General features: G+C 46.8%; 1 protein-coding gene across 1 annotated transcript in view; it reads right to left on the bottom strand.

Annotated features, from left to right (window-relative positions):
- CHEK1 (checkpoint kinase 1) overlaps positions 1-17,611 on the bottom strand; it is a 167,672-nt gene that overhangs the window by 48,894 nt on the left and 101,167 nt on the right. Inside the window, exons 9-10 of the mRNA XM_086957409.1 lie at positions 15,773-15,881; positions 14,759-14,936 (exon numbers count right to left, since the gene is read on the bottom strand). Of these exons, the coding sequence (XP_086813535.1) occupies positions 14,759-14,936; positions 15,773-15,881 (287 nt within the window). The remainder of the gene's footprint in view (positions 1-14,758; positions 14,937-15,772; positions 15,882-17,611) is intronic.

The raw sequence follows: 17,611 nt of genomic DNA, 5'->3' as shown, positions 1-17,611 counted from the left end.
ACATACATGGATATAACTTGGATATTCAAGGTATTGGTTATTTATCCTTTGACCTATCCAAATATTGAGTCCAGACTGCTTAAGCACAATAGTTCATTGAGTTCAACTTAAAATCAGAAGAAAATCAAAGGATGACATGAAACAAGAAGTGCAGAGTTGGACTAAACAAGTCGACGTTTCGGTCTTATTTGAAGTTTTCTCAAGACCATCATCAGGACAGAACTAGTAATATATACAATTGATTTATCATCCTCATCTTGGCATTGGGTATGAGGAAGATGCAGGAGGCCATTGAGCCCAGCAGAGAAGCCACTTGTCTTACTGATGACTGAGGAGCTTGAAGGATGATGTTGCATTTGACCTTCATTGATGACAGTCTTTCCGCCGAAGGAAACACATTTTCTAGGGCGGAGTTGATAGTGGCCCTCGGATAGTGGATCGACTGGGTTGGTTGAGGGACCGATTTGTCCAGATTAACATGCAGTCCCAAGCGTTGAAGTAGGTTCAGACACATGAGGTGTTCCTGCACCATGAGAGGAGATGATTCCTTTAGCAGCCAATCGTCTAGGTATGGATAGACGTGTGGGCCTTGGCGATGTAAGAAGGCTGCTACTACTGCCATGCATTTCGTGAATACCCTTGGAGCTGACTTTAGACTGAAGGGTAAGACTTTGAATTGTAATGATACTTCCATACTGTGAAACGTAGGAATTTGCGATGCCATGCTGTGATCGAGATGTGGAAGTATGCATCCTGAAGGTCCACTGAGCACATCCAATCGCCTTTTTTTAAGTGAGGAAAAATTTGGTGAAGAGACAGCATCCAAAATTTTTTTTTTTATGTATTTGTTCAGAAACTGCAGATCTAAGATGGGTCTTAACTTGTTCGGCTGGTCTTTTTTTCGGACAAGGAAGTATCTTGAATAGATTCCTTTCCTTCTCTGTATTGAGGGACCTCTTCTATAACTTGTTTTTCGAGAAGGGTCAACACATCCTGACACAGGAGGTCCAGATAATGCTGTCTGGATTTTACCGGAGGAGAGTCTTTTGGAGCCGTGCCAAAACGTAGCGTGTATCCATTGTCTAGTATATCTAGCACCCATTGATCTTTCATTATTCTGCGCCACTCTTGAGCGTAGTGTGTTATACTTCCTCCCACTGGAGTGTGCATTGGTGCTGGAGGAAGCATTGACTCATTGCTTCCCCGCGGTCTTGGATGTGGAGGAGGATTGCTGCTGGTGTCTCCTCTTCCGCTTGAGGAGCGTTGGCCCTGATATTGGGATTTCACCTGCTTGCTCTGTGACCATTGAGGGGTTTGAACCCTCTGTTGGTTATCTTTACGATTATAGGGCCTGTAGCGCTTCCTGAACTCTTTCTTTTTCTCAAGGCCCACCGCCTTCAAAGTGTCCAATTCAGGCTTCATTCTTCCCATCTCCTCGTCTGTATGGGCGCCAAACAGAGTTACCCAGGAACAGAAGATTCATTATGCGCTGCTGTGCATCAGGGTTTAATGCAGTGAGGAGTAACCAAGAGGAACGACGTGCACAAACGCCATGCGCATACGAATGAGCCGCCAGAGATACGCCATCAGCTGCCGTGCTTAATACTTGGTGGACACCAGAGCACCTTTTTGAATAATTTCCGAAAAGTCCTGCTGATCTTCCTTTGGAAGCTTCTCTTTAAAACAATCCAAAGAATCCCACAGGGATCTGTCGTATCGCCCAAACAGGGCTGCAGCATTGGAAACCTGTAGCGTGGAAGCTGCTGAACCACAGGCTTTCCTCCCCCAAGAGTCTTGGGCTTTACTCTCCTTATCAGGAGGAACCGAGGAAGAAGATGCCACTGAGTGCGTTTTCTTAGCTGCTGCAATTATACCAGAATCAGGCGGAGGTTCTGATCTCAGGATTAGAGGATCCGATGCAGCCGGCTTGTAAATATTTAAGATACGTGCAGGAGCTGCTTTTGCTGAAGCTGGGGCTAGAAAATTATCCATAACAGGTTTGATGACTCCCGGTAACAAAGGGAGCAGCGGTCTTGACACAGATCTTTGATGTAGCATCTTAAAGATAATGGATGTGGTCGTCTGAGTAGTGGCCATGGTAATGCCCAACTTCTGTGCGCCCCCCTGGTAAGCACATCATGGGAAGTGTTCACGTCGTCAATGGGTGACACTCTGCTAGCCGGACTATCTGTGAGGGTGGTAGAGTAATCCCTCTTAGATGAGTGCGTTGATGATGACGACCAAGATTATGTACGCCGCCTTTTGCGATGGCCATGTGCATACCTTCGATCAGGGGATCTGCCCTGGTGTTCTCTGGTGCGAGTGTTGGGTGACTTGTCCACTTCTTACACCAAGCGCTGCAAAGGAGATCTATGCAACGGGCTCGAGTATTCAGCTGCCCTTTGCGTAGCACCTGCCGATGCTGGCTTCCAGAGATGTAGGGGTTGCAGCCATCTGGGAGATAGATGCACCGAAGGGAATCTCTGCCTCCTCTGAGAACTTCTTGGAAGAGAACCTGCAGGTTATTTGGAATGCATGGATGCACTGCGAGAAGACGCAATTTTCTGTGGGGAACGTCTGATAGAATGCGAAGAGGCCCCATGGGTTCTTGAGCGCGACCTCCGTTGCGAAGAGCAATGAGACGTCGCTAGCGAGTGCCTTGACGTTGATCTGCTCTGTGTCACCATAATGGGAGAGACTCTGGATCCTGAACGTCTCCTCAACGTCGATCTTTCTGAATGCCTCGACGTTGAGTTGAGTGAGGCCGAATGCCTGGAGCCTCTAGATCTTGCTCCTGAGGGTGAGCGTGCCAGCGATCTCCCCGATGACCGGTTCGACGCAGAAAACCTCCTCGACCGGTTCGACGGATAAAACCTCCTCGACGTCGAACGATCCCTCGACGTCTACTTTCTTGGCCTCAACGTCCAATGTGACACTGGAGGGGATCTAGACCTCGACATCGAACGTCGCCGACGGAGGTGATGGTACCTGTCGACGTCAAATGCCGCCTGGATGACGTCGACGGAGAGGTATGCTTTGACGCCGGTCGCTGATGAACCTGCGACGGCGGAGCTTGACTCGACGTCGACAATCGCCTGGTTGACGCCGACGGAGATCTAGGCTTAGACTTCGATCGCCGGCGACTCGACGACGGAGCATGCCTCGACATCGAATGCTGCTTCGACGGCGAAGACTTGTCTCTCGACGTTTTGCGAGCCCGCACCAACAGAGATCGCTGCCTCGACGCCGATCGCCGCCTGGTTGATGACGGTGGAGGTATCGACTTACCTGTGATCCTCGACGACGACCGGTCTTCTCTCGACAGCGAGCCCGCCGTCGATGGTCTTTTTGTCACCATTTTCAACGCTGAAGAAGGGATTCGAGGAGCCGAGCCCGGCGCCGATGGAGAGCACACTGGGATCTTACTTGAGGATGCTCTCTCCTTCTTCAGCGGTGACCTGCCTCTGGAGGAAGACAATGCTGGCAGGATCATGATAAGAAGGCAAACATAAAAGGCAAACATAAAATACAGACCGAATGAGAGTCTGTGTTTTCCTTCTTTTTGCCACAGGAGTGGCAATGATCAAAAAGGAAAGGCATTTCTGCGTGGAAAACAATGCCCAAACCCTTAAAAAATTGTTGAAAAGTACTTCAACACTGAAAAAATGTCGAAGTAAAAAGGTTTCACCTCAAAAGTGAGAGTAATTTCTGACAAAGATCAGAAAGAAGTAGAGCTGTATAGACCAGGGTCCTGTCAGAAGGACCTGGAAAGAACTACTGACCTAACTGTCACCCCTGAGGCATGATAGGAGCTAGGGATCATGGCTGCCTTAATGGCACGGTGCCAGTTTATTGTTACTGTTTATGTGGGTTAGCTTTTCAGCTTTCTACACTGATTTTTCCTCTACAATGCAGCCTAAGTGCTGACAATGTCTTCACTTTCCTTGCAGGATTACAATTTCTGCTGTATAATAAAGCAGTTTTCAAAGGCTTTCTTTCTCCCTGCTTTATTGGAATGTATTTATGTGCAAAGAATTGCCTTGCAGCATCGTTCATCATGTCTAGGGGAGGCTGCATTGTATGTTTTTATATATGTATATATACATATATGTAGAGCTACATCGAAAATGCTACTTACCAGTATGCATCTGTTCTTGGCATGTTGGGCTGCTGACATTCATATCTGTGCATAGATCGCCGCCTAGTGTTTGGTCCGGATGATTGCATATTGTTGTCCTGGAAGAGTCTTCGAAGTATCACGAGATAGGTGGCTCCTCTCCTGGACTACAGTATGCATGGGCATCGACTCCATCCCCAGATTGTTTTTAGCCATTGTGGCCAAGATGGAGTGAAACTCAGTGAATGATTACCATGCTATGAGTATATGTGAATACTGCAGCTGCTACAGGCGCTGGGGAGGAGGGCGAGCGATATGAATGTCTGCAGCCCTACATGCCAAGAACAGATGCATAATGGTAAGTAGCATATTCGGTTCGAGGCATGTGGGCTGCTGAATTCATATCTGTGCATAGAATACATAGCAGTCCCTCCGTTAGCGGCGGCCGCCCGTGCCAGCTGCAGCAGTTTGAAAAAGTGTTTTGAGAACAGCCTGCCCTACAGCTGCCTGCTGTTTGGAGTGCACATCAACACACTAATGCTTAGTAAATGTGTGTGTGGTAGACCATGTGGCTGCTCTACATATGTCTTCCAAAGGAATGTTTCCAAGGAATGCCATAGAAGCCCCTAACTTCCTGGTGAAGTGGGCTCTTGGCGGAATGGTAAGAGTGAGTTTTGCTTTTAGATAGCAGATCTGGATACATTTAACGATCCATCTAGCAATACCAGCCTTGGAAATAGGGTTACCTTTGTGGTGTGGTGCAAAGGCGACAAAGAGTTGCTTAGTTTTCCTGAAATCCTTGGTCCTATCGATGTAATACATTAGGGCCCGTTTAACGTCAAGGGTATGGAGCATCCGCTCCGCCAGTGACTCAGGATTTTGAAAGAAAACAGGTAATTAGATTGTTTGGTTGATGTGAAACTGAGACACAACCTTGGATAGAAATTTAGGGTTAGTGCGAAGCACTACCCTGTTCGAATGAATTTGGATAAATGGCTCTTGGATAGTGAGGGCTTGCAACTCACTAACCCGCCGTAGCGATGTAATTGCTATGAGGAAAGCCACTTTCCATGTCAAGAACTGAATCTCGCAGGAATGCAGTGGTTCAAAGGGAGGACCCATTAGCCTGGTAAGGACCACATTGAGGTTCCACTCAGGAGCTGGTGGAGTCCGTGGCGGAATGACTCGTTTGAGTCCTTCCAGAAAAGCTTTGATGGCAGGCACCCTGAAGAGGGAGAGGTGCTGCCTATTTTGGAGATAAGCGGCCATTGCAGACAGATGAATGCGAATGGAAGCATAGGCCAGATTACACTTGTATAGATGGAAAAGGTAACAGATGATGTTCTGAATAGAAGCATCCAGCGGGTTAATGTTGTGGTCTGCACAATAAATGACAAACCGCTTCCATTTTGCCGCATAGCATGCTCTAGTGGTGGGCTTCCTTGCCTCCCGAATGATGTCCATGCAGTCGGCAGGTAAGCGCAGGTAGCCAAATTCTAGGACTTCAGGAGCCAGATCGCCAGGTTGAGCTGTTGCGGATCTGGGTGCTGAATGTCGCCATGGCTCTGCGTCAGAAGGCTGGGTGTGAGGCGTAGCCTCTGATGCGGCACCACGGACAGTTCTAGAAACGTGGTGTACCATGGTTGGCGAGCCCACGTTGGAGCAACCAGGATGAGAGTCATCGAGTGCTGCCTGAGCTTGCGTGCCACCAGCAGTATCATGGGTGCTGGGGGAAAAGCGTACGCAAATCTGCCTGACCAGTTCATCCATATCGCATTGCCCTGCGACTGTGGGTGTGGGAACCTGGTGGCGAAGCTTTGGCATTTTGCATTCTCCCTTGTGGCGAACAGGTCTATCTCTGGATGACCCCACCTTTGGAAGTACGGCTGGAGTACTGATGGATGTATCTCCCACTCGTGCATCTGGTGGCTGTGCCTGCTGAGCAGGTCCGCCATCTGATTGTCCTTGCCCGGGAGATGCTCTGCCATGAGGAAGATGTTCCTCTGAATGGCCCACTTCCACATGCTCTGAGCCAGATGAGACAGCTGCGGAGAGTGTGTTCCTCCCTGCTTTTGGATGTAGTACATTGCCGTCATGTTGTCCGTCCGGATCAACACGACCTTGTTGCACAGATGTACCTTGAATGCTTTCAGTGCCATGAAGATAGCCATCAGTTCCAGAACATTGATGTGCATCTTCCCCTGCTGTTGCGTCCATAGTCCCTGCACAGTGTATTGGAGTACATGCGCTCCCCATCCCGGGAGAGAAGCGTCCGTTGTCTGGATAATCTGCGGCACAGGCTCCTGGAACGGTCGGCCCTTGCAAAGGTTTCGTGGATTCCACCAATGCAGAGAGTTGTATGCCCGACCGCTCACCAACACTAGGTCTTTCAACTGGTTGTGAGCCTGAGTCCACTGACGTGCTAAGCACTCCTGAAGCAGACGCATATGTAGTCTCGCATGCGGGACAATGTAGATGCAGGAGGCCATCATGCCTATCAACTGCATGAACACTCTTGCTGGAAGCGAGTGTTGAGGTCTGAATTTTTGGATCAGCGATTGAATGCTGCTGACTCTCACTGAATTTGGCTGTGCTGTGGCCGCCAGAGTGTCTATGGTCGCCCCCAGATACTGCCGTATGTGGGCGGGCTGGAGGTGGGATTTTGGGTAATTCAGTGAGAATCCCAGATCGTGCAGGAGGTGAATGGTGTGGGACACGTGGTCGGCACACTGCTGGGCTGACTTCGCTTGGATGAGCCAGTCATCCAGATAGGGGTAAACGTGGACGTTCTGCCGTCTCAGATGTGCCGCCACCGTCGCCAGGCACTTGGTGAACACCCTGGGTGCCGTGGTGACCCCAAAAGGCAAAACCCTGAACTGGTAGTGCTGGTTTTGGATGGTGAACCTGAGGTATTTTCTGTGTTAAGGATGCAGTGGAATGTGAAAGTACGCATCCTTTAAATCTAAAGTTGCGAGAAAGTCCCCCTGTTGGAGCAGCGGGAGCACCTGCTGCAGTGTTAGCATGTGGAAGTGCTCCGACAGGATGTAGAAGTTGAGGGGCCTGAGATCCAGGATGGGCCTGAGGGACCCGTCCTTTTTTGGAATCAGGAAGTACAGGGAGTAAACTCCTGTGCCTCGTTCCTGTATGGGCACGAGCTCTATTGCCCCTTTTTGCAGCATGACGTTGACCTCCTGCGGCAATAAGTGCAAGTGCTCGTCCGACATAGGACGGTGCCTTGGGGGTATGTTGGGGGGAGTGGATGTTAACTCCAGACAATAACCAAATTGGATAAGCTTTCTGACCCACCTGTCCGTGGTGATGGACTTCCACACGGGCAGGAACTGCTGGAGTCTCCCCCCGACCGGTGTTGTGTGGTCGGGGGGCAGTGACACTGAGTCACTGTTTGTTGGCGGTAGAGGACCTGGAGCTGTTGTTGCCACGTCCTCTGCCCTTGGCGCTGTTGCCGCGGTAGCCACCACGACTCTTGTTGGCATAAGTGACTGGGTGTTGCTTTTGTAGAACTGCGCGGACTGCGAAAGCTGACCCCTGGAGGTGCCTCTGGCATTGGACCGACGAAAGGACCCACCCCGAAACTGCTGGGACTGCAAGGCACCCATGGATTTTGCAGTGTCCTTCCTCACTTTTTCTAGGGTGGTGTCAACATCCGGGCCAAACAGGTGATCAGGGTTGACTGTTTGGTTCAAGATGGTTGTTTGTATATCTGGCTTGAAACCAGAAATTCTTAGCCAGGCATGTCTCCGAATCATAACACTGGTGTTATTGGCGCGCGCAGCCATATCAGCCGCGTCTAGAGCGCATTTTATGGAAGCGTTGGAGATTAGCTTCCCCTCCTGGATCAGCATCTCAGCCCCTTCCTTATATTGATCAGGTAGATGTTGCAAAAGGGTCTCTAGGGTATCGTAGTGCGCCCTGTCATAACGCGCTAGGAGCGCCTGTGTGTTTGAGATGCGCCAGATGTTAGCTGCCTGCGATGCAACCCTCTTCCCCGAAGCCTCAAAGACCTTGGACTCTTTGTCTGGGGGAGGAGCATCACCCGTAGTCTGAAAGTTGGCCCTCTTCCGGGCATTCGAGACGACCAGGGAGTCCAGAGGCAACTGTCCTTTAATGTAAGTGGGATCAGTGGGCGCCGCCTTGTACTTTTTGTCAATTCTCGGGTTGATGACTCTTGACCTGGTGGGTTCTTTGAAGACCTCAGCAGCGTGCTTCAAAACGCCTTTTAGCATTGGCAGAGTTTTTACAGTCTTTTCAGACACAGAAAAGGTGTCAAAAAGGAAATCTACGTCCACAGGGTCAGCATGCAGCTGGACATTGTGATTTGCTGCTGCCCGCTCAATGAGGGCATTGAAAGCAGCAGAGTCTTCAGTAGGTGAAGTCTTAGCAGAGAAGAGCTGAGGATCCTGTCCAGAATGTGGATCCCCAGGCTCACCACCAGCAGACCAGGGCTCTGTCACATCCTCTGGGTCTGTGTAGACTGGATAGCTATATTCATCCTCGTCTTCGCCCTCACCATCGTCCCCATCGGAGTGAGTGGGCGAGACCTCGTGAACTTGTGGTGAAATGGGTTCCACCAAAGCTGGGGCACCAACAGAGTCCCTTTTCCTCTTTAGGGGGATTCTGTAAGACTCCAATTGGGGTTCTGGGGTGATTTTCCTCTTAAGAAGGGAAAGCCTGCCCGTTTCGGCATCGATGAAATGTTCCTGACGCTCCTCTTCTGCAAGTTGTTGAGGCCGCGGGCCAAGGACCACCAACGATGCCTTCGGCGTCGAAGATACCTTCTCGGGCAAGCCGGCCCCTGGTTTAGCAGCAAAAGCCTTCGGCGCCTTCTTAGGCGGCAAGGTAAAAATGATCGGCGTGGACGCCTTCGCCGGTTTCTCAAGAGGCTTTGCAGGCGGGGGTCCTTCGGTTCGGGAGCTGCGGTGCCATCCCTTATGCGCTGCAGGGACTCAGTGACCTTCTTCGTGAACGCGGCCGATGGATGTGCCGGTTCGACAGAATCCTTCGAGGACGGCTTCGAAGTGGAGTCCTTCAAGGCCACCTCCGGAGTCGACACACTTGGCGCAGGCCCCTTGGCCTTGTCGTGTGGAGACGGGGCAGAGAGGGCCTTCGGGTCATCGGTCCGCTTCTTCGGCTCTGCATGAGACTTCTTGGAGTCGTCGACAGCCTTCTTGTGGTCGACCCGACCCTTGCCGGCGTCGATAGACTTCGGCGCCGATGCTTTAGTCTTTGATGTGGTAGCCTTCGGCTCGGCCATTTTGACTTGGCCCTTCGACTCGACGGCCATCTTAGGTTTCTTCGGCGCCTAGGCCTCCGAAGTCTTCGAGCCGACCAATGCGATGCGCACTTTCGGTTTCGATATCTGCCCTTGCGCAGCATCTGGCGTCAAGACCGTAGGTTTCACTTTCGGTTTCTTCACCGGGAGCGACTCAGTACCAATGTTCGTGGCCGGGCCTGCAGGCGGGGCCGAGGAACTCACATCAAGGTCTTGGGTAAGGCCCGAAGGCGATACCTCGACCTGGGCCTTATCGATTGGCACGGCCCCAGAGTCAGTCTGAGGAAGCTCCTCGTCCGAGCTATCCTTCATGGCCCCTAGGGCCCCGTCGTCGTCTCCTTCCTCCTCGACGACTTCTTCGTTCTCGAAAGCCTCGGCGTCGTAGTCCTCCTATATAAATACCGGGGCTTTTATGATGAACGTAAATAGCTGCAATGCTGAAGCTAGGGTATATATCATCTCAACAGATCAGAAATCGGATAAGAATCCTACATGCTAAAATGTCAGGATTTTTAGCGTTCAACATCACAGACCTATGGTAGGTATAAAGAATACGGGGAAAGGAAGCTGTACAAGACAATTACATCATGCCTTTTTGGATAAACAGGGTTGCTCCTGTGAAATATTTCAAGGATGCGACAACTTATGGATCTCTTGGAAGGCCATCAAGACTTCTCTTCCCCACTAGCTAGCTGGTGTTACTCTGTGATCTGTTAGTCTTTCTTTCAGCAACGGGACGCCCTTTTGCTGGGGCAGCTGTTGTGCTATATAAGACACCCTAACATAACATATCTGGGAGCCCAGACCTGAACCGGAAAGACAACCTGGATTCCATCTCAACTGTTAGTTAATGTCTCGTCTAGATACACTCAAAGAGGAGGGTTTTCAGTAGATAGGAAGTAGAGGTGCTCTGCTATATTTGGGTATGTGTGAAAAATATTCTAATAAATATGGTGCTAACCAGGTAGGGGAGACCCCTGTAACCCCTATGTGAGTGTAGGAACACCTACACCAAAATTGTACTCTTTAGTCCTGTGCACACATATAGCGGTGTGTTTAGAGAACAAATCGTGTTACGTAAGTCCATAAGAAAGTTCAGTATTCAAAAAAGTTTGGCTGGTTGTTTTGAAGCGGATTACTGTCTACGTGAAATAAGTGAAAAAGGACAAAGAACAACTCTTCTGAGAACTTTTTTGAATATTGAACTTTCTTATGGACTTATGTAACACGATTGCTCTCTAAACACACCGCTATATGTGTGCCCAAGACTAAAGAGTACAATGTCTCATCTAGAGTATGATCCCAGATAAGAGATGCTGTTGTGCTTTACTGAAAATCTCAATGTATAAGGATGCCTATTATTGGGGGAGTATACGTTCATAAAAATAAAAACACCTAACAGAACAAACACATTCTGACACTCGTAAAAGAGTAAAGACTTGGGGAGTACAGAATGCGCTCAGCTTAAAAATGTTTATATCATTCAATAAGCCTTCTACAGACTAAAGTGCTTTTCTGGCACACAACCACACCTCTAAGATTACAATTTTGATTAAACTTGAAGGTCATGGGGATATAATCAACATAGGGTCTTTCACAGATGCTCAAAATCCGCCATTACCTTCTGGGAACTTGAATTTCCAGTGACTGGAGAAATCAACCTACATGAGGGGCAATTTTGAACTAGGATACTATTCCAAGAAGTCCTTGAAACTTGCATGTGAGGGTGTAACACCAGTCCCTAATGTGACGAAAACTCATTCCTGGTCTGCAGGCTGACAACAGGTTATGCTCACTGAGAAAACCAGAGGTGACCTTGATGGACTCATTGAGACACGCAGGTTGAAGAGAAAGCGGTCTGATCAACCTGTCTTAAGTAGGTATATGCAATGCTTCATTTGTGCCTGTGGTTGCCGGTGAGGCCCTCCACCCATACTGCACCAGCACTTATTTTTCCACATCATACTTTGACCAATAAAAACAAAGAGATAAACACAAAAGGGGAAAAGAAGGAGGAAGAAAAAGGCAGACAAACAGTGACAAAGGAATGAAAGAGACCTTGCAGGAATGAGTCTGAGGGGCAGGGAGTTTCTGGTGACGGATTAAAGATGAGGGTGACATCAAGACTATGCAGCCTTGGTATTTGGCACCATGCCCTTCCAAAGCAAAAGTTTGGGTTAAAGCATAGATGACCCCGACAAGTGGAATAAAACCATCACTGACCTCTTCTTGGTCAGTGTATAATTGATGATACTGGACGGAATCAAGTAGCAAACAAGTCGTGAACAAGTATGGCGGAATGAGAGCAAGATGTGGGTAGGGTGTTCAAATACATGCCCCCAAAAAGAGCTACCACAGATTTTCTATTTTACTAATTATGCACCCCTCACTGTTTTACTCAACAAGATGTCCATTGTTGGACATACACAAAAATGTGACAGGTTGTCCTCACATATCACCAGGTGTCATGCTTCATCATAGGACAATCCACACTCTCCAAAAGCCCGGTTTGTTGACGTGGGGGGTTGTTTAGAAAGTAAACACTAACACCCCAGATCCCCAGAAAAAAATACTTGTACATGAACAAAGATGGGTGCATCAATTGAGAACATGGGAAAAGGGGTTGAATGATGAAATACCATGGTTACAACTGACATAAAACCATTAAGTGCAGACAAGAATCCATCACATTTGATCACTACTGTGGCTTTCCACTTCTTTGTAGCTGTATTTTACCACACTAAAACTTGAAACCGCGATGAGGGGGCTGGCCCTTAATCAGCCAGCAGCCTATATGCCTATAAAAACGGAGATGGATATTACAGTGATTGGGGGGGATATGGCCTTTCTGACATGGAGTCATTAAAAAGGGTTCCACTCCATGAAATATTCACACTATTATTTGACAAATCGGTTTGTGATCTGAACCTACTAATTAAAAAAGAACATACGTTTGAGAGGGTTCTTGCCCATCATAAAAGAATATTGTTTCAAAAATATTTTCTTAAAAAACGAGTTGTACCACAAGTAGCCCTTAATAAAAACGTGTCCCTCACGTTTTCCTCTACATCAGCTGTCATTACATTGGCCTCGATACACTGGACTACATACCCTATGATTCTTTCACTTCCGACTGGAAATGCTCGACTAAGGACGTTGCGGTAATGATATCAAGAACCAAGCAGACTTCATCGGAGGAATGTGCTGGTTCTTTCCAGATCAACAAATGCCGCAGCAGGTATGGGCAATCCTGTTACAGGGAAACACTGTGAAGAGGATACCTCATCATAAATATGGGACCCTCTCTCCACCCGACACACATTGGGAGGAAGGGGCAGACGCAAATAGGCTTTCAGAGAGGAACGCACCTTGATTAAGTAAGAGGGTGAATGTGGTAGGGATAATGTATCTCTTGATGTGGATGACCGCGAGTGAAAGCATTTATCATGACGAAATGATACTGAGCTTCCTCCCATCTACTACCTTCAGAGTGTGACTACAAGGGTTCCTGAGCCCTCCCTCCAGGGGGCCTGGAAGACCCAATGGCGGGGTAAGACTGTTAGCTGGTCTAACAACTAAGAGAGATAATTTGTTGTGTTACTTCACGTGTACAGTGCCACATAACACCAAGGATGCGAATGCTGCATGCATACAATTATCTACGAATTATAGTGTTTCCCTTTATCTACAAATTATGAAAATCTAAAGAGTGTTTATTTACTTGCAGGTACATATGGGCCAGATATATAAGAGATAGACACAGGTCCCTCTTTTTTTTCATCGGCAAGGCTAATGTAGGGTTGAACACTAGGATCCCGTATTTCTGTCCTGAAGAATGCCACAGACTCACATGAGCCACCAGGCAGAAACATGTCAATGGTAAAGTGGTGATGCAGAACTAATTACCCATGTCCTCACGGCTGGTTTTAATACCAAGTGTCTTATCTAGCAAATAAAAATACATTTAGATCAGGGGTCCACTCTTACTTAGAAGTGCATTCCGGACTCCAGGTGAAGGCCCACTTTCCATCAAACTGGATTTTTGGAGAGAGTGAGCTGTCATCAGATGAGGACACATGGTGGTGTGTGAGGACAACCCGTCACACTTTTGTGTATGCCCAACAATGGACATCATGTTGGGTAGAACAATGAGGGGTGCATAATTAGTAAAATAACAAATCTCAAGTAGCTCTTTTTGTGTGCATATTTATGTGTTGGGAGGGCAGCTCACCATGGAGACCCCAAAGCCTCTAGTTCCCTACCCTGGGTACATTCCAGGGGTGTGTGTTTGCACATGCGTTGTTCAAATACAAACAGGAGTAACTGAACACATCTAACATGTATCAAATCTTATTCCCCCGACCATCAAATTTCAAGCATTCTGTTCTTACGCCGCTTCTGCACATTGAATTCATCATCAGTGAGTCTGATGTTTGCAAGCTCGATACCCTGATATGTGTCTTTCCCGATTAGGCTGCGTACCTCGGCAAAATAGATGGCCAAGTGCTTTAAAACAAAGATATTCCCTTCCTGACAGTGAAGTTCTGGAAGAAATGTGTAAAACAGTGGGTTAACAGGTGCTAGCAGACCCTTGTTCTGCTGAGAAAAGGAGACTTTGGCTAAATGAAGTGAGGGTATATGAAGAGATTCAGGATTTGGGTACATAGAGTGCCACATAGGTCTCCTAACCTTTTATCCTTTGTTGTGGAAATCATTCAGGTCCACTTCTGTATATGCTGTAAAACTGAATGAGGTAACTCAAGGACAAGCACAATTCAATTTCAGTAACAGTTTTCTCGTTTTTACGTAGTCTTATACGTAAAAATGAACGTTGGTGTGTAACTACTTTACTCCAATAGATTACATTAGGAGCAAAACAAAGGGGCATGTGTTTTTTTCTTATAGTGCGCCCCATGAAAAGATAATTGCAGAGTAATAAGGGAGAAATCAAAAACTATGGAGATTAAAAAAACATAGCAAAGGACAAGTTGAGAAGAAGTTATTACAGAAAAAGGATGAAGAAAATGATGAAAGGTTAAGGGCAGAGGTAAAAGATGAGTACTTTCTAAAAAGTACATTTTTTTTTAAATGACACTTAGAACAAAGAACACATTATTATCAACAATAAGTATTTAATAATGTTAGCATATAGAACCCTGAAACTCAACCACGTTGAACAGAATGTGCATGAAATATACAATAAAATAAAACCATGGCCACGTATGAAACTGTTTGTAGACATTTAAGGTTAACAAGAATATATTTAAGAGAGGCGTTGTATGTGATACAGTACGTACATAGTGCCACGTTAGCTGAAGTGTAATAGAAGACTGCACACAGTGCCACGTTACCTGGGATGACCCCGGAGTTCCCAATAATTGGCTACTGAGCAACATGTGGTCTGGGCACACTGGTTGGGAGAAACTCATGCCTTGCACAAGTGTGTCTATGCATGAATGGCTCGAATCCCACGAGGAGAGTGCCGTTCTGGGCTCTGGCTGCGTGCTGGAATATCGAATCCTGTCCTCACTGAAAAACAAGCAGCAGAAAAAAAAGCGTCACAACATCGTTGCATGACATTACACAGATTTAGGGCACAGAACCCCAAAACAGTCTCACTTCCAAATTAAAAAAAATTATTCCATTAACACCCACCTATGTCTCTCGGATGCCACGTTGAATTTCAGTAGTTAAATAAACAAACCAGACAACCTTCTGAGAGTGCTCGTGCTAGCGTGAACAGCCGACAAATTGACTTTCACAATTACAGTAAGATCTGCGAGGCCGAGAACTTAACCCGTTAAACCTCGAGCCATTTAACACTTCTGTTAAAACTGAAATTATTATCCAATTCAATCTTTTTTTGCAGCCTACAGTTACAAAAATAATCGCAGACATCCACCCAACCAGACCATTATATTTAAATAACGACTACTTTCGGGTAGAAAAGGGCAGTTTACATTTTGCGTTTTCCATCAATTATCCCCCTGGTGTGAAAAGCACCATATTTGATATCAGTGGCCACCATAAAGGCAAACTTTTCGTCATACGGTTCGACAGCAGCCTCGCCTGAAGCTTTAGATAAAACCCAGTTAGAACCGCGGCACACTTTGTAAAACGTATGTTCTAAAAACCAGCTTCTGAAAGCGTTCCAAATAGCTTTATTTGGCCTCGAATCCACAAGGCGCTGCACTTGTCATTTCGACTTTCTAGATTTTGCAATCATATTCTAACATAAATTGACATACAGTTTCCGTAAAACCTTTATGTCGAGTTCTCGGCTCTAGTGCGCTGTTAGTCAATCCATCGGTGTCAAACACGAATATAACTGGGCAGTAGGTTCTATAAAAGTCGAGTGCTCAAACCTGAGTGCGTTGGTCACAGGCGACAGGTCCATATCAGATCGAATGTGTTTGGCGAAGCCACCGGTCGATTCGGAAGCGCCTCCCGAGGCTACCCGGGACCTCTTCACTTCTACAGGGAAGATACAAACAAAATGGCCCAGCAATTAAGGCAATGGATTTACAAAAAACAAGTCCAAATAAAGCTTTGCCTTTTTATTGAAGAACAATTAATGTGCCAATACTGCAGCATATTAATATAGAAAAAATGAAATCAAAAATTACTATGTGTAGCTCAATATATGAAATTCACACAAATATTGTCAAATCTATAAAAAGACTCACTCCATGCCCCACTTCACTCGTTACACCCCATTTTCTCACGACCCTAAAATATATCCCCAACACATTCATCTTTGGATACATTTCCCCCAGCCATTTTATAAATAATCTGAAACCGCCAAAAGAAGTCGAGCTACAAGGACCATCCATTAGTGAAAATGGAACTAAAAGGCTCAAACAACGATTGGCTTTTAAGTGAGGAATAGCATACACCCTTTAACAGTTGCTAGAATTCCTTGCCTAAAGACAGGGTAAATAATAAGCATGTGAATCTATGGGAGAAGCCTCAGTGAGGGCGACAACACTCGAAAAACATAACTGCAATTTACTACAGCCTTGTCCTTAAACTTTCCCAAATAAAGGTGCTACAACAGCAGCAGCAGACTGCAGAAGGCCATGCCAAATCGTCAGCAAGGATCGAAAAGGGCATAATGTTCATATCGCAATGAGCACAGTGGAAGCCTAACAGGTCTTCCTATACTGATCACCATAAACATGACATTTCAGAAAGACAAACTGCACTTTGGGTTCTAACATTAAAAAAAGTCCCATCCACATAAACACATAAAAAGGTAAAGGAGAGGGGTCTTACATTTTATATGTTACTTCGGCCATCTTTTGTATTAATGTTAGAAATATTGACGAAATATCCATGTATCCGGATCCTGTCTTCGCTTACATGTTCTGAATTTTAATACTACACTAAACTGCTCAGTTTCAGTTGAGAAGTAACAGGACTTACAGGCCGAATCGACTTTATAAGTAACACTGGAAAATTGCACTTCGGATGTCAACCCTGCCTAGACATTTCTCACCACCAGAACTGTGGAGAAACATGATAGTGGTAAAAGCCCAAAATTTAGAAATTACGATGGGAATCGGATGCTGAAACATCAACTCACAAGGTAATTCCCCACTTCTCAAGGTATTGCCAGTTCCAGGAATACAGTGTCTGTATTTCAGAGTACCTTGAATGAGGGCTTGAGTGGATGTCCTGTAATGTGGTTAAGTTGTGACTGAGCTTCACTTTGAAGTCTACAGTTCCCCAGATGGCATCAATTAAGAGTGCCCCGGTTAATTACAAAATGTGTGGTAAAACTCCTATCAAAACGCAACCCACCAACCCCCAAGTTTCCCAAATTAAATTTGTCAGGACAAACTTACCAATGGCGGTACAAAAGGGGGTGGTGATGGACGGAGTATCTGAATCAATCAAACACTCACACCCAGTCAGAGGATCTGGGTTTAATCCATCACCGTTCTTTAGCCCACTCTGCCACCCCAGTTCAGACATGGCTATATGCAAATCAGTCTGACCCTGTGCCTCATGGGAACAGTCCAGCCCGAACTGCCAAGCCATGTCTTCCTTGGACCGGAAACAAGCTTCCGAGGACCGATTTCTGGCATTCCAGCCATCTTCAGCCCGGCTTGCTTGAATCCAGTGGCAAAGTGAGCAAGGGACTCACGTCTGAGCATACCCTGCCACACTTATGGCGGCCAAAAGCGGTACAAAAGGGGGTG

The sequence above is a fragment of the Lissotriton vulgaris genome, chromosome 2_1 (assembly GCF_964263255.1).
Source record: "Lissotriton vulgaris chromosome 2_1, aLisVul1.2, whole genome shotgun sequence".
NCBI lineage: Eukaryota > Metazoa > Chordata > Amphibia > Caudata > Salamandridae > Lissotriton > Lissotriton vulgaris.
The sequence above is the reverse complement of the archived record's forward strand: the minus strand, read 5'-3'. Positions and strand labels throughout refer to the sequence as shown.